The sequence below is a fragment of the Mirounga leonina genome, unplaced genomic scaffold (assembly GCF_011800145.1).
Source record: "Mirounga leonina isolate KUSES-001 unplaced genomic scaffold, KU_Mleo_1.0 Mir_166, whole genome shotgun sequence".
NCBI lineage: Eukaryota > Metazoa > Chordata > Mammalia > Carnivora > Phocidae > Mirounga > Mirounga leonina.
This window is the reverse complement of record NW_023270418.1, coordinates 35,972,316-35,988,640: the sequence shown is the minus strand read 5'-3', so window position 1 is coordinate 35,988,640 and position 16,325 is coordinate 35,972,316. Positions and strand designations below refer to the sequence as shown.

Here is a 16,325-nt window from a genome sequence, read left to right as displayed (position 1 = left end):
AGATACAGCCCTCCAGGTGAGCCCCACCAGGTACACCCCGCCAGGTATCCACCTCCAGGTGAGCCCACCAGGTACACCCCGCCAGGTACCCCCCTCCAGGTGAGCCCACCAGGTACACCGTGCCTGGATGCTGGGCCGGTATGAGGCATGAGCCCTCCGCCACACGAGCCGGTACCGCGGACCTCCCTTCAGGGAGAGTCGGCCAAGACCAGGACATACCAAGAGCCCACGGGGGCGTCCTACCCGCTGAGGCGGGTGTGGTCCAGGCAACAGGCACGCGGGGCCGGGGGTCGAATTCAGGGGCCACGCGCGCGCTCTTTCCCTCCGTGAGCCGCTCTGGAGTGCCGGGCGTCCCCGGGCTGCCGACGCCACCGGAGCTGAGCCGGGTGCAGTCTGGAGGGGGGGGAAGCATGGGGGCTCGGAGAGACTGAGGCTGGAGGCAGGGGAGATGTTAGGGGGAGGCCCGGGGACGATGGGGGGGACCACGGGGTGGGGTCAGCCAGGAGCCTGAGTCCCAAAGTGGCAGGCGCCCTGGTGCTCAGCAGTGCGGTTCTAGGGGAGCGCCAGGTGGGGGGCAGAGCGGTGCCACAAGGGAAGGTCAGGGCTCCGCAGAGGGGCCAGCAGAGGACCCCGTGCCTCTGTGCCCAGTGACTGAGAGGTCGGGAGGGAGGACGTGCCTGCGAGGGACAGAGGAAGAGCCAAATACAGGCGGACCCCAGGAGAGCCGGACAGAGGGGGAGGGGACCAGGCCGGGGAGCTGGGGAGTGGGCCATCCGGTGGTCTGAGCGGCCTCTCCGGGTCCCCCAGGCGGAGCCCGGGCCAGCGTGTTCGACCTGAAGGCCATCAGCCGCCTGCTGCTGAGGCCCGGCGTCCTGCCCGTGTTTCTCGTCAAGGTGGTGTCCGGCTTCCCCTCGGGTGAGTCTCAGAGCCTGGGGCGGACCCCTTCCTCCGCCCCGTGTCCCGTGCTCCACGCCCTCCCCGGAGAAGGAGATGGCCCCTGACGGCGAAGCAGGGCCCCCCCCACCTCCCACACCGCCCTCAGCGCCCTGCCCTAGGGTTTCCGAGCCCCACTCTGGGGTCCTCTAACTGGGGGGCAGCACAGAGACCAAATTAAGGAGGTGTTGTGCTGGCGCGAAGGGTTCATCTCTCGACCCCAGAAAGTTCTCACCCTTGCAACAGTGAAGGTTCTGGGGTCGGGTCCGTGGGGGTGAAGGCAGACGCAGGGGGCTGCCCAGACAGGCCCCCACCAGCTGTCCCAGATCCAGGTCGGCTCTTTGGGGTCACGGGGATGGGACCCGAGTGGCTGACTTCAGTAAAAGGGGCCTCTGGGGACCACCAGTGGGTCTGGGGTCACATCCTCCCACATTGTCAGCCCTGGGGCCCCCCACCTCCCCGGGAAAGCTGTCGGTCACTGTGGCCGGACCAGGGCTCCCAGCCCAGCTGACAGGGGAGGTGGGCCCTACGGCCAGGGGCTTGGGGTGACCAGGCAGCCCCTCCTCCCCTCTCCCAGGACTCTTCATGGTCATGTTCTCCATCATTTCCATGGACTTCTTCCAGCTGGACGCTGCCCAGGCTGGCTACCTCATGTCCTTCTTCGGGGTCCTCCAGATGGTGAGTGGCTGCCCAGTGCTCAAGGCATGTCTTGGGTGGGTAGGGGTCTTTGGATGCAACGGACCTCGCAGCCTGCCTGCCTCAGTTTCTCCACAGCGCTGACAGCTTCCGCTGCCCTCCTGCCTTGCAGGGTGCACGCTCCCCCTCACAGGCAGGCCTGTCCGCCTCTCCCTGCTCGAGGCTCCCACTGATGGGCCTGCATCCTGTGGGCCTGAGTCCTGTGCGCACACCCATCGGCCTGGGGGGGCTTGTCTGAGAGGGGAGGAAGGAGGCTAGCACCCCGTGGAGGCTGGTGAGCCCTTGGCCTCCTGTCTGGAAGCATGTCGAGGGTCCGTGGCCCACCCAGTGTGCATCTGGGCGCCCCACGGCAGACGGGACGGGGCAGGAGGAGCGCCCAGTGGTGGGGCGCGTGGCAAGGCCACCTGCCCACGAGCAGGCAAGTTCCCCAAGCTCTCAGAGTCTCCGTCTCCTTGTCCATCCAGTGGGGTGGAGCACCGCGACTTGTGGGGGTGATGATGTGGCCAAGCACTCAGAGCAGGCCGGCCACCTCGGGAAGCCCCACCCGAGTCACAGCCACCCTCTGCCCTTGTGAGATGCCTCGAGCCTGGGAACTGCGCGTCAGGAGGCGCCCGAGGCGCGTGTCCAGGTGGGACAGGTGTCCGGTCACCCGCTCCCAGGCCCCGCTCCTCCTGGGCATCCGCACCAGGCCCTGGGGCGGTGGGGACAGGTGGTGACGTGCTGCCACCACCCTGGACGGCTGCCCGACAGCCGGAGTGCGCGAGGGGCTGCTCTGGGACCGTCTGGGGCGGGGGGGAAGGTAGCCCTGGACCTCTCCGGAAGCACGTGACATTTCCGGCACCTCCGGGCCATCTGCTCCCCACGCCCCTGGGCCCAGGACTGGTCGGGACCCTGGGGCTAAAATAGTGGCTCCCGGGGCTGCTCCGCACAGGCAGCAGGGAGGGCCGGCCTGGTGGGGAAGCAAGCGACAGACACAAAATAGTAGCAGGGACAGCACCAGAGTTGGGGGCCCCTGGTGCCCCGTTCTAAATGGCTGCCCCCGGGAGGCCAGGCCTGTGCGTCGGCTCAAGGAAGCAGACCCCCGAGACCCTCGGGGACAGATGAGGAGCCTGGTGGTGACCCCGCCTGAGACAGGCCTGGGGCTCCAGCACCTGCAAGGATGGTGGCCGGCCCCCGGGGGCAGCTGGGGCTCCTCTGCGGGCAGAGGTGGGGTTTTGTGTCTCCAGGGAGAGGCCCGAAGCCCCCTGCGTCAGGCGCCTCCCTGCCTCCAGAGCCCGGGGAGCAGTAGGGCTGCTCACAGAGGGTCTGAGCGGCGGCCCCCCTGTAGGCTGAGCCTGCCTTCGCCTGACCCCCAAAGCTGGGATCCCACCTGCTGCTCCCTCCACAGACCATTTCCTGCCCCACCCCGAAGTGCGGCGACCCCAGGGAGACCACGGCCGCCCCCTCCCCGCTCCCTGGGTGTGGGGGGGCACTAGGGTTGGGGGCCGGTGGGGAGTGGCAGCCCAGATGGTCCTAACGTGAGGGGAGGGCGTCGCCGCCCCGGGGGACTTGCAGCCCTCTGTCCCTCGTAGGCCCTCCTGCTAGAGCCCCCGCTGCGCCTCTGCCTACACCCCAGGCACCACGCCACCACAGTGATGGGGGGCTCCCACCATACGGGGTCGAAGGGGGACGGAGATAAGCCCCCGACCACCTGCACATCTTATGCGTCAGGGTGACTAGCACCCCGCAGGAGAATCGGGTCCTCAGACGGGCAGAGGTGCGAGTTTCGAGGGGGCAGTCAGCCCGGGGCTGGGAGGACTGCAGGTGCAAAGGGCCTGGGGGTGGGGAGCGCACCGGCTGCTGAGCAGGCTGAGGCGGAGAGCTAGGCTCTGAGGACGCGTGCGGGGGGAGGGCTGGCCTGCAGGGCCCGAGGGACCTGGATTTACTCAGACAGGGTGGGGGTGCTGCGCAGGGGTCCGCGCAGAGGCTGGACGTGGTGTACGAGGCCCCCCCAGCTCTGGGTGCTGTTAGAGAGAGCTGCACAGAACTGGGGGCTTCAGGTGGCCCGCGTTACCCCTGGGGCAGGTGTGAGCCGACAGACCTGTTTGTTAACTTCTGGTTCCCTGTAGTAACCTGAGCCATGGGAGTTTAGGATTTTTTAAGTGAACAGGGAAACTGAGGCACCACAGCACCCCGCCAGGGTTTCGGTCGGGGTGTCTGTATGAACGCGGAGGCCGGGTTCACCCTCCCGTGCTGCTGAGAGGCCCCCAGCTGTGCCGCACTGAGGGGCTTGCCCGGTAGACCTTCCTCCACAGAAACAAGCAAACGGAGAAACGTTAAGAGAAGGCGAGTCTGAAAGTAGGCCTCCTTTAAGGACATCTATGGCTCTGCTTTGAAGTAGTCTTGTTAGGTTGGTTTTCGAGGGGCCCACCGGCCCACTGGGCGGCTGTGTGAGCGGAGGGGTGCCTGCTGGGGGGCCCAGGCCGGCCCATCCCCCCAGGGCCCTTGCTGCTGACATGCAGACTTTGGGACCCACTCTTCTGCTCTGACCTGGTGGCTGCTAGGGTCGGGAGGGGACCCCGAGGGAGGCCCCCAGCTGCGGGGGCGCCCCCGGTCCAGACCCCTCCCACCCCGCCGTCTCCCCAGGTCATTCAGGGCCTGGTCATCGGGCGGCTGAGCAGCCACTTCTCGGAGGGGGCCCTGCTCCGGACCAGCGTGCTGGGCTTCATCGTGGTGGGACTGGCCATGGTGAGCATTTGCCTCTGGGCTGTCCCCCGCTCCGGCCGGGGACCCGTGCCCGTCCCCCGACCCTCTGCACAGGCCCAGCATGCATTTGAGCCCCTCACCCCCGCCCAGGGCCACCCTCCGTGGGACTTTGGGGACAGGCCCTTCCACCCTGGTCCCGTGAGGCCCCCAGTTGCCATGCCTCCCTGCCCTGCCAGGCCCCGATGTCCAGCGTCCTCCACTTCTGCCTCCTGATGCCGGGCCTAGTCTTCAGCCTGTGTGCCCTCAACGTGGTCACCGACAGCATGCTGACCAAGGCTGTCTCGGCCTCAGACACGGGTGAGAGCTGCATCCCCAGGAGCCAGGGAGGGGCAGGCTCTGGGGAGCCCCAGGCCTCCTCTCTGGAAAGCTTTCTGGGCAGTTTCAGATGGAGCAGCCCCCCGATTTCAGGCTGGGTCTGCCCCGACCCAGGGAGTGTTGAGTGGGGTGGGCGGCCTGGGGTCTGCGTGAGTGGGGTAGGGGTTGGGGGCCGCAAGACGGCTCGGGTGAAAATTCGCCACCTGGCTGGGTCGGGCCTGGCGGATGGGAAGAGGGCTTCCCGGAGGTGGTGTCTGGCTTGACTCTGAAGCATGGGCAGGATTTCACTAAAAAGGAGGATGGAAAGATGCCATTCCAGGCATCCCAGCTGGGCAGAGGTGTGGAGGGATGCGTGGGACTGAAAGTCTCCTGCAGGGGCCAGTTAGGAAGACGGCCCAGTGGGGCCGAGCGTGGTCAGCACAGGAAGGGGCTTGCCTGCGAGGCTGGGAGGAGGCAGGAGCCGGTCTTCCGTTCCCTCCCCGGCACCCAGTGCGGGGTGTGTGCAAGTGCTTCCTGAGTGAGTGAACGAAGGCGCGAAGCCCCCAGCCACCCCCCCCCCGGTGGGACACAGGTGTCCCCAGACAGGGATCGCCAGCCCTCACTCTGCACCTAGCTCTCTGTCTTGAGGCCTGAGTCTTCCATCCGGACTCACGTCCCAGGGCTCGACAGTGCCCGCTGCTGCCCATTCCCCTGGCTCCTGGCAGGCATGGTCCCGGCATGGGACAGGCCGAGTTCACGGGCTCCTGTGGCTGCCTGAGGGTGAAGAACCCAGCAGGCTAGGAAGCTCAGGGGGCCTGGCCCACCCTCACTCCATCCACCCCTCGGTCCGGAAGGGACAGAGTGAGGTCTAGAGGCCTGGATGGGAACCGGGTGGCTGATGGGTGGCCGGCCGGGCCTGGAGGGTGTCCTGGAGTGGTGGGCTGGCACCCAGGAGAGGCCAGGAGGAGGCAGGGGAACAAGTGCGGAGAGATGGGGGCAGGGCCCTGCAGGGAGGAGGGCGGAGCACACCCAAGGCACTGGGGCCACACAGAGCCTGAGCCCCAGGCACCACCCCTCAGCTCGGAAGGAGCCAGGAGCTGGTTCCCAGCACCAGCCTGGGAACCCGAGACCACAGAGGGGGCGGTAATTGCTCGCCGGTGTCTGCAGGGCGTGTGGGCGATGGGAGAAGCCGCTCTTAAATTTCCCCCACGCCAGGTCCTGAGCCCAGGCGGGGCCTCCCCAGGCCATCCTAGCTGGCCCAGTGGGGAGATGGGAGGGAACCGGGGCTCTGAGCCCCAGGAGCCCGGGACCCTCTGGGCACATGTCTTGTTGACAATACCCACACGCACACGTGCCCACACAGGGCACAGCTGCTGGGAGGGGCGTGGTGACAGGGGCATCAGGTAGCCGGGGGCGCAGGCAGCGAGGTGAGCCTGGGAAGTGGGTGCAGAGAGGCAGGTGGGTGGCCCCTCCGCAGCCCTGTGGGGGGCACTCTCCCGTCCATATGAAGGCAGTGGGGGCTGTGGGGGTGATCCTGGGGGTGTCAGCCTGCCTGGCACCCCAGCGCCACGCCCACCCTCCCCAGTGCCTGGCCCCGCTGGGATGCCATCTCCCTGGTAGGCCTAGGAGGGCAGGGCCTGGCCCGTGCCCTGTGGCTCCAGGCCCAGGCCCCTCCTGTGCTGCTCGGGAACTTTCTGGGGCAGGGCACAGGCTCAGCCCCGCATCTGAGAAGTGGCAGTGTGGCCCCTGCCCGGCTGGGTGGTCCGAAAGGAGCAGACCCACATGTCTGGGTGGAGGGAGCCAGGGGAGCAGAAGCGGGACGGGGTGGGGTGGGGGGCAGGGGAGGCCTCAGCTGTGTCCGGGGAGTGGTGGCCAGGGCAGTGGTGCCGAGGGACCTGGCCGAGCCTGACTTGCACCCCCCCCGCCACCGCCCCTCAGGCACCATGCTGGGCCTCTGTGCCTCCGTGCAGCCCTTGACTCGCACCCTGGGGCCCACGGTGGGCGGCCTCCTGTACCGCAGCTTTGGGGTCCCCGTCTTCGGCCACGTGCAGTTTGCCACCAACGTCCTTGTCCTCCTGGCACTCTGGAGACAGCCTCTGGCCCAGAAGCCGGACAAAGTCTGGTGACCACGGTCCCAGGGCACAGACCAGCAATAAATTCCTCCAGCCTGATTTCTGCAAAGTCCCGTGGGTTGAACAGGGGACCTGGGGGTGAGCGACGGAGGGATAGAGAGGCTGGAGAGCTTCCTGGAGGAGGGGGCCGGCCGCGGGGCCCCAGGGCTCCGGAGAGAGCAGTCACCCAAGCTGTCCTGGTGCGGTGGGCCCTGCCCCCTGGAGTGCACTGCGGGGGGGGGGGGGCCCGTCAAAACCCCCCCCCCCCCCCACCACCCGCACCCAGACAGCGCTGCTCAAACCCCCCGAGACGGGAGCTTTCTGCCCACCCCCAGTCCGCCACCGCTTGGCCTTGGGGCTAAGCACACTGCCCATTCGCCCTTGTCAGTCACCCCACGTGAACGGAAACTGCTTGTTTTCGAAGATGAGGAGTTCAAGGCTTGGAAAGAGGTCTAGGAAACCGGCCCCCGCTCCCTGGTGGGAAGCCCGGTGGGTGGAGCCAGGCAGCAAGTCATGAGAACTGGGGAGCACCGTCCCTCCTCCTCCCTCACCTCTCCACCCCGCTCTAGGGAGAGGGGCACCAGGCAGGGGAGGCCAGCATGACCAGGACAGAGAGAACAATCCCAGCAGGGGGGGCAGGTGACCCTGAAACCATGAAGGTCACCCATCCCCCCAAAACCCTCCCACCCACCCCCCAGCACACAGGCTGCCTGGAAAACAGGCTATTACAGCTCAGGACCCCCAACACCAGAATTCCATGGTCCCGACCAGAGGGGCCACAGAGAGCGGAGGTCTGTCAACCCTCCTGGCCCAAGAGCTCAGACCAGACCAGCTTCTCTGTGAAACCCACCAGGAATGGGGCTCTCACCCTTTGTCCCCCTGAAGTTCTGGGCAGGATGGGGGTGCATCTGAGGCCCGTGCAGGCCCTGGGGCCACTCTCTCTCCACTTCTCTGGAGGAACCCTCTCCCCAACCACAAGTAGTGTTCAGGAGAAAATTCCTTGCAAAGAATGGTTTCTTTTCTTTTTTTTTTTTTTTTTTAAGATTTTGTTTATTTGACACAGAGAAAAAGAGAGAGAGAGCACGAGCAGGGGGAGCGGCAGGCAGAGGGAGAGGGAGAAGCAGACTCCCTGCCGAGCAGGGAGCCCGTCGTGAGGCTCTATCCCAAGACCCTGGGATCATGACCCGAGCCGAAGGCAGACGCTGAAGGGACTGAGCCACCCAGGTGCCCCGCAAGGAATGGTTTCCTCTGGCTTCCCAGCAAAGGGGCAGCCCCTCCCCAGTCAGCCCTGGGACCCAGCGAGGAGGCCCATAGGGCTCCCCTCGTCCAGTGTGAGTGACAGACATCAGGGCCCAATTTTGGTCCTTCACTCCCCACGCCACTGCCTCCCACACGGGGCATCCTTTCTGCCAGAAAGGTCCCCGAAATGAAGTTTCCCTCAACAGGCCGAGAACAATGTCCTATTCTTCTGTCCTCTGGCTTGCTCATCACCAGTGGACCTTCCGGCTGGAGGAACACACCTCCCGAGTCCTCCCCACGGGGCAGCCCTGGACACAGTGTCTCAGCCCAGCCCATAGGCAGCCGGGCAGGGAGGGCGGAAGCTGCCGGCCATCGGGAATGGCTGGGCCTCCCCTCACCCGCCCAGAAGCACCGTGGCCCTACCGGTCCCACACTGCGGGTGCGGGTCGCCTGAAGCTGCCGCGGCCCCGCCATGGGGTGGGGTGGGGTCAAGGGGAGCACGGCGCGGCAGGCACCCAGAGGGCTGAGGGCTGAGGGCTTCCGGCCGGAGGGCTGCTGGACAGGTGGCGTGTGGGTGGTGGGGGCCGCTGGGGTCGCCCCGGGCAGGAGCAGCTCGGCGGAGGAGGGGCACTGACCTCAATGAGGCAGTTGGTGAGCGGCCTCCCTGAGCAAGCACTGGCCCCGTCCTTCCGTCCTTCCGTCCTTCCCAGGCACACCCAGGAGCAGAAGTCAGCCGGGGCCAAACCTCGGGGCACTTCCCAGCCTCGGGAGAGGCTGCTTGGCAAGGAGGGTGTGAACAGGGCCCAGCAGATGACACCGGGCTCATTCAGCGTGCTTCCCCCTTGCCCTTCAGACGCCAGGGTGGCGGCTCTCCCCACCCCCACCCCTACACGCACTGAAAGGGCCGCCAACCCTCCCCGCAGGAAGCTCACCGCACCAGGCCTGGGCTGGTAGAAAAGGGAACAGATCAAGTCGTTTATTTGGAATGAACACACGGATGCAAAAACGAAATATTAAGACAGAGGGTTCCATGACAACCATCAAAATAAATACATAGATAGTCTGATAATTTAAGGCGCCCGCTCAGCGGGCCGAGGCTCTGTGGCTCCGCGTGGGAGGATCCTTCTGTGTGGGTCAGGGACACGGCTCCCGGCCTTTGTCCTCATGTGGCCAGCGGGTGGGCGGCCCGCCCAGGTTGCCCCGCGGTCCCCGGGTTCCTGCCGGCGCGGCCCCGTGTCGGCCCGACTCGTCCCGGGCGCGGCTCCTGTGGGGGGGGAGGCGGTCAGGCGGCGGGGCCTCAGCCCGGGGCCGAGCGGGCCGGCTCGGGCCCGCGGTGGGTCGGTCCCCCAGGGCCCCGCCGCGGCCGCAGCCGGCCCGACGGCGCCGGCCGCCTTCCCGACGGGGTCCCCGCGACGGGGCAGAGCACTCACCGCGGCGGCGCTCAGGGCGCGCGGGGCGGCCGGGGCTCCGGGGGCGCGGCGGGCGCGGCGCGCTCCTGGCGGCTGCGGAAGTCCTGCAGGGCGCGGCGGTTCTGGAAGTCGATGAGCGCCAGCGTGATGGCCGCGTTCCAGCAGCTCTCGCCCGCGCAGCGGAAGTCGATCTCCTTGCGGTCGGTGGTGACGATGGTGAAGTAGACGTACTTGCCGGTGCGCTCCACGCAGTCCACCTTGAGGATGGAGTGGAAGCGCAGCTCCTTGGGGCGCGCGCCGGGGCCGGCGGGGAACAGGCGCAGGCGGTCAGCGGTGAGCACGCCGCGCTTCTTCTTCCACAGCTGGAACAGGCTGTCGCTGCGCTTCTCCAGCTCGCCCTCGCGCAACACCTCGCCGGGCGTCTTCATGTCGCAGCTGGCGCGCTCGGGCGGCGGCGGCGCGGGCGATGCGCCCGGGCGGCCGCGGCGCTGCCTTTATGCGGCCCCGCCCGCGCCGCGCCCCGAGACCACGCCTCCTCCCCGCCCCCTTCCCCGAGGCCCCGCCCCGCCCGCCCGCGGCCGCCGAGGTCTCCCGCTCCGCTCCCGTACCTCCCGTGCGGTGACTCGCGGTCCCCACCCCGCCGCGGACGCCGGCCCCGCGGAGGAAAGCGCTGCGGCCGGCCCCGCCCGCCGTGACTCACGGCCGGGAAGCGCCGGGGGACGGGGTCGGCCCAGGGCGGGGAGTCGGCGGCGCCGGGACCCCCACCGTCCAGGCGCCCCAGCAGCTAGTCCTGGCGCTCCAGGGCTCGCGGCCCATCCCACGCCCTGAGGACCCTTCCCGTCGAGACCCTCCGATGGCCCTGCGCAGTCGGCCTGCTCTCCCACCTTCACCCCCGCGGGCCGCCCGTGGCAGGACCTTCCTTCTTCCCCCCCACCCCCTCCGGGCCCAGGCCGACACCGAGAGCACGTGCTGCGAGCCTGCTTTCTATTCTGTGAAATGGGGACAGTAACACTTTTGTAGATTAGAGAACATATGGAAAGTGCTAGAACAGCACCCCTTGGCGCTCAATAAATGTGAGGGAGCTTCCTCCCTTCCTGAGGGCCTGTCCTTCCTGCGCCCTCTTGGCGGCTGGCAGGGGGCGACCCCCACCTCCTGCACAGCCCAGTGGGGAAGGCCCTGTGGGTGTGGAAAGCTCCTCGCTGGGGCTGAAGGGTCAGCCTGGAGAGGGCGGAGGGGGCAGCTGAGTCATGCCTTCCAGCCGGGCAGACAGGCTTTTTACTTACTCTCTTCCTTTAAAGGGTTTATAGGAGCAGGAGTGATGGCTGGCTCCTCCCGGGTTCCCAGGGGTGGGGGTGGAGTCGCAGAAGGGGTCTCTGGCGGCCAGGGCCTCTCCAGGACACCCACTTTCCAACACCCCCACCTAGCTGTGACCCTGGGAAAGGACTGCAAACAGAACAGGAAGGGCCTGAGTCCCCTGGCGGTTAGGGACAAGCTTGCAGGGCAGGTGCAAAGGGAAAGGCAGGTCCCTGGTTCAAAAAGTTTTCCCGCTGGTGAGGGCAGAGCGCAGGACCAAGCGCAGCACCGAGTCGGGGCAGGTCCGTGAAGCCGGCCCTGGAGCTGAACTGCCCCTGCCCCAGCCGCCCCTGCTGCGCCGCCTTGGGAAGTCCCTAACCTCTCAGGGTAGTCCAGAGCCCCGGCCCTTCAGGGTCACCAGCTCAGACAAGGGGCTTGGGCTAGGACCCCGAGGAGAGGAGCCCTGCCTGCCCTCAGGAAGGGGGAGCTGAGGGCCATGGGGCCAAGAGGACAGCTTGAAGGCCTCCAAGGGGAGGGAGTGGTGCCCATGGAGCTGCCCAGCGAGGCCCATCCCTGAGGGGTGCTCTTCTCGGCCCCATTTCACAGATGAAGTGAGGCCTTAGGGAAGAGGGGACCTGCTGGAAGGGACGGGGGGGAAGCAGAGATAGGCTTGAGGTGCTACAGGAACAGACTGAGTGGGAGGAAGAGGATGTGGGAGGGGCTCCCAAACCAGCGGAGGCCCAGTGAGGTGATGTGAGGCCGCCTCTCCTTGCCTCCCACTGGCCAGGCCTCTCTGGGCAGCATTGGCGGGTCAGTGACCTGGGGGGTGCTCTGACAGGTGGGTGTCAGAGGGAACTGGGAGGACAGGTCATAAGGGGTGGAGAGCCCTGGCCCCCTCCCTGGGAGGGAGACCCCGGGGCAGGGCAGCCTGAGTGGGGATCCTGGAGGGTTGGGGGTCGGGAGCTGGGCCCACCCAGGCAGCTTCCCCGCCCTGCAGCCTGAGACCCCCATCCAGCAGAGGCCCCGGGGAACCTGCCGGCCCACTCCTGCTCCCTGCTCGGTGGCATGAGCCTGGACCAACGAGAGGGCCCTGCACCCGCCCCCGAGCAGGCCCACCTGGGGGACCCCCTGGGGCAGGGAGTTGGGAGGGATGATGAGGAAGCAGACACTGACCTCGCAACCCCAAGGGAGGACCTTTTGGGGGAACCCCCTCCCTGAGCCATTTGATAGCCAGGAGCCCAGAAGACCCACCAGGCAGACAGCTTCCCACCGGGCAGTGGGGACCGCGGTGTGGATTCGGCCTGCACCCCGTGGGGAGCTGCGGCCCACCAGGGTTCTTGGCCAGGTGGGTGCTGGATGGCCAGCCGCTGGCTGGAGAGACAGGGGCCCCGCACCTGCAGGTGCTGGGCCTCGTTAGCCCTCTTTGCCCCTGTTGGTCCCCCAGCAAGGTGGGGACTGCTGGGGTCGCTTTCTTGGATTTACAGGGAACGGAGTGGGGGTCTCAGAGAAGTTAGGGACTCAGCTGAGGTCCCACTGCCAGCCGGCGGGATTAGAAGCCACTCTACTGCGCCCCAAGGCCTGGGGGCAGGAAGGAGCCCCACCCAAAGGAACAGGGAGGGGCCGTGCGGGGCTTTGCCTCACATGGGTGGCGTCAGGCACGGTAGGTCGGAGCCAAGTTTACTAATATTTATCCTAGGGTCGCATCTGGGATCCACGCACAGCCTGCCTGGGGGAACCCCCCCTCCTGCCACCAGGCAGACTGGGCCCCAAACATCCGGCCAGGGACACTCGCTGTCCCGTCCAGCTGGGTGAGGACGTCGGATGGCCCAGACAGAACGAAGGCACCTCTCCGAAGCGCCCCTCGTGAGGTCATCCGTTCAAGCAGTGGGAGGCCGGGCCTCGGAGGCTCTTGCCCAACCAGCCTGGGAACGGCGGCCTGTGAGGAAGCCGTGCGTCAGGGCGGGCCGGTGCCCCAGGCTCGATACCACCTTCTTCCTGTGGGAGGTGGTGCTCAGGAACAGCCCCGGGGTAGGGCTCCCTGCTTCCCCTGCCTGGGAGACCCTCTTCCCTGGCCTCCTCCAGGAAGTCCCCTCGGATTCTCAGCGCATGCCGTGAGGTCTGCTCCCACCAACTGCGTAACTGCTGGGCCTCAGGGTCCCGGAGGTGGCTCAGGTGTTAACCTCAGGAGGGCGGGAGAGGTCCGTGCACCTGGGAGGCGGCCTGATGCCACCTGACCTGAGTCTGACACAGCCCATTGGCCACCCCCTGTGACTCAGGCCTGCCCTTGATCTCTCTCCTCCCAGTGGGAGCCTGGGAAAAGTGAGAGGCCGAAGGGCAGGAGGCTGGTGTCGTCCAGGCTTTCACTGTCCGCCCGGCTTGGGCCCCGCAGAGCTGTGTCTGTCCCTCTCTCTGGTTCTCTGAGCCCTCGGCTGGAGTCGGACAGGTAGGGCCTGCCTCACGAGACACAGGACCCAGTGAGAAGCACGGACGCTACCCGAACACCTTTCTCCTCCTGGGCCCCGGGCAAGCTCCTATTCATCCCTCAGTACCTTGCTCAGAGGTCACTAGCAGCTCCTGGAATGCAGTGAGTGTCTCCGTCTTTGCGGCCCCCAGGGCCCTGCCCAGGTGCTCAGGAAAGCTTTTGGGAAACGTGGGCCTAAAAAGCATCAACCTCACCGTCCAAGAGACGTGACTCTGCTCAGAGCAACGGAAGTTACTGGAGGTTCTGCTTGCTGGTCAGTAAAACCAGACAATCAGGGAGGGGCCCGGGGTGGGGGGCCAGGGCCAGGTTGGGAGAGGGGAGGAGGAGACTGCCCAGGGCCTGGTTCATGGGGACATAGGACCTCTCTGGAAGCTTGAATGAAAGAAGGAATGCCCGAAATACAGGGAAGGAGGGAGGGCGGGCAGAGGTGGACAAGCTGTGGCCTCCACCCTCTGGATGGTGGTCAGTCCTGCGGCCCCCTGGGCTGCATCATCACAGGACAGATGGGACATCTGGCTCCTGCCCACCCCGCCCCCCCAAGGTGGACTGTTTACTATTATTTATTCAAGGGTCCCAATTGGGATTCATGCGGAGCCTGCCTGAGGGAACACCTGCTCCTGCGCCCAGACTGGTCCCCAAATGGGAAGCAAACTGTGTCCGGTGACAAATGAACGGATACACAAGACGTGATCCATCCACACACCGGACCGTCACTCAGCCTGAACACGGAGGGACATGCTGACACCTGCCAGAGCGTGGATGGACCTGGGGGACATGATGCTGAGTGAGATAGGCCAGACACAGAGGGACAAGTACTGCAGGATTCCCCCCACATGAGGTCCTTAGAGTCTCCAGATTCACAGGGAACAGAGTGGACGGTGGGCGCCGGGGGAGGGGCGGGGGTCGGTGACTCAGGGGGACAGAGAGTGGACGGTGGGCGCCGGGGGGGGGGGGGGGGTCGGCGACTCAGGGGGACAGAGAGTGGACGGTGGGCGCCGGGGCCGGGGGAGAGATGGGGGTCGGTGACTCGGGGACAGAGAGTGGACGGTGGGTGCCGGAGGAGGACGGGGGTCAGTGACTCAGGGGGACAGAGAGTGGATGGTGGACACCAGGGGAGGGATGGGGGTCGGCGACTCAGGGGGACAGAGAGTGGACGGTGGGCGCTGGGGCCGGGGGAGGGATGGGGGTCGGTGACTCGGGGACAGAGAGTGGATGGTGGACACCAGGGGAGGGATGGGGGTCGGTGACTCAGGGGGACAGAGAGTGGACGGTGGGCGCCGGGGGAGGGGCGGGGGTCGGCGTCTCACTGGGTTTCAGTTTGGGAGGATGGAAAACATCTGCAGGTGGGCGGTGGGCACGGCTGCACAAGTGGGAATGTGCTCAGTGCCCCTGAGCTGTGGGCTTAGAGACGGTGAAGACGGTAGGTACACTGATGTGTCTTTTGCCACAATTTAAGAAATGTACTTACACGCGAACGTGCACGTGTCCAGTAGGAGCTGGTGTTTCCGAGAAGTGAGACACGGCGCATGTACTGTTCTGTTCCACCTGCGTCCCGGGCAGTCCCCCCCGATCTGCCCACCCTCGTGGTGCTCAGGCTGCGCCCTGATTTGTGATTCTCAGAAGCGATAAGCGATGCTGCTCGAACGTTTCCAGAATCCGCGCTCGCGTGCACGAGGTCACCGGGACAGACTGCGAGACGCGGGGTTGCTGTGTGGAACGTGACTGCTGACCAGACCGCCCGCCGGCCAGCTCGCACTCCGACCCGAACGTGCTGGGCGCCCTGCATTTATGCAACTTTCCTCCAATCCGGTGGCCAAAACCTGGGGTGCTGTCTCCGTGGAAACTGTGAATGTGACTTCGTGTGGTAAAAGTCAGTATTACCTAATGTGACAAAAGATGCCATCAGGGACCTTGAGAGGTCATCCCGGGTTATCCCCGGTGGGCCCCGAATGCGGCCAGTGTCCTTCCAAGAGAGGGAGGAGGGGCCACGCGCCCACGGAAGCAGGGGCCAAGGGTACCTGGGTTTGCACTTCTGGTCTTCAGAACCCCAGTTTGTTCCTTTGTTACAACCTCCCCGGGCTCCTAACACGGCCGCCAGCCCCCCCCCCCCCCCAGAGGTCTGCTGCCGGCCCCATCGGCCTGGCACACCGTCTGGTCGCCAGAGGCAGCCCAGCAGAGTGGGGGCATAAGCTGGCTTTGGCTGGTGAAGTCAAGACTTCCCGGAGACCACCGGTGATTTTTGAGCTGGGTTTGCAAGGATGTATAGTTCTCCACACCACCGGGCCTTCCCCAGGCGAGGACAAAAGTCTGGAAATCAGACAGAAATGCCCCCCAGCACAGGTGGACTTGGAGGCTGGGTGGTCGAGGAACCGCGGGAGACAGAGGTGCCCCTCTTCTGGGTGGGGACCCCTCGCCGCTTCCACTGCACCAGCAGCCTGTGGGCCCTGCAGTCTCAGGGCTCTCTAGAAGCGGCCCCCGCCATCACCTGGCCCCACACTCATGAGCGGCCCCCACAGACCACCCCAAGTGTTTCACGCTCAAAACAGTGCCCTTCAGTGCCCCCCCACTCCGACAGCACGCCCTCTACCACTTCCTCCTCCAGGCCCCGTCCGTTGCCCCCCCCTTCTGCCACCCCCCACTCTGAGCATCTAGCCTGGACGCCGGCAGCCACCTCCGTGAGCGTCCTGGGGCTGCCCTGACAGAGGACCACACACTGGATGGCTTGGAACAACACACATCTATCCCCTCCCGGGTCTGGAGGCCAGAAGTCTGATGGTGAACCCCAGCCCCGCACCTTCCGGACCTGTTTCGGCTCCTCCCTGTCCTCCCAGGGCTGGCCCTCCTCTGCTCGGCTCTCCCTCTGGGACGACAGCTCTGCTGGGATCTTCCAGCCCCCACCAGAAATGGGGGCAGCTTGGGACCCAGGGCCCTCCCTGTCCCCACAGTGCACAGTCCATCCCAGGCTGTCTCCACGCTGGCAGGCAATGGGGAGGACCCGTGTGGGCGGCCCTGCCTGGATGAAGGCTTTGGGAAGAAGGGTTCTTCCCGTGTTCAGAAGCAGAAACCGAGACTCAAGGAGCTTCAGACTTGATTGATATTCCCAGGCTTCTGGAAACCCCTGGC

The 16,325-nt window shown here is 66.3% G+C and overlaps 2 protein-coding genes across 3 annotated transcripts in view; one reads left to right on the top strand and one right to left on the bottom strand.

Annotated features, from left to right (window-relative positions):
* The window catches only part of SLC22A18 (solute carrier family 22 member 18), a 20,848-nt gene extending 14,009 nt beyond the window's left edge, over positions 1-6,839 (top strand). For both annotated transcript variants that reach the window (XM_035013524.1, XM_035013525.1), the window contains 5 exons: positions 808-915; positions 1,511-1,611; positions 4,255-4,356; positions 4,551-4,671; positions 6,607-6,839. In XM_035013524.1, coding sequence (XP_034869415.1) covers positions 808-915; positions 1,511-1,611; positions 4,255-4,356; positions 4,551-4,671; positions 6,607-6,794 — 620 coding nt within the window. In that variant the 3' untranslated portion in view covers positions 6,795-6,839. The remainder of the gene's footprint in view (positions 1-807; positions 916-1,510; positions 1,612-4,254; positions 4,357-4,550; positions 4,672-6,606) is intronic.
* A 2,127-nt stretch (positions 6,840-8,966) lies between these two features.
* On the bottom strand, positions 8,967-9,909 carry PHLDA2 (pleckstrin homology like domain family A member 2). The gene is made up of 2 exons (XM_035012400.1): positions 9,449-9,909; positions 8,967-9,282 (listed from the first exon to the last, which is right to left on the bottom strand). Exon 1 carries the CDS (start codon positions 9,853-9,855, stop codon positions 9,460-9,462), a length of 396 nt encoding a protein of 131 aa, XP_034868291.1. The 5' UTR covers positions 9,856-9,909; the 3' UTR covers positions 8,967-9,282; positions 9,449-9,459.
* Positions 9,910-16,325: the final 6,416 nt, after the last annotated feature.

Excerpts from the sequence above, each read along its gene's own strand:
- PHLDA2 (XM_035012400.1), bottom strand. The coding sequence starts at position 9,855 with ATGAAGACGCCCGGCGAGGTGTTGCGCGAGGGCGAGCTGGAGAAGCGC.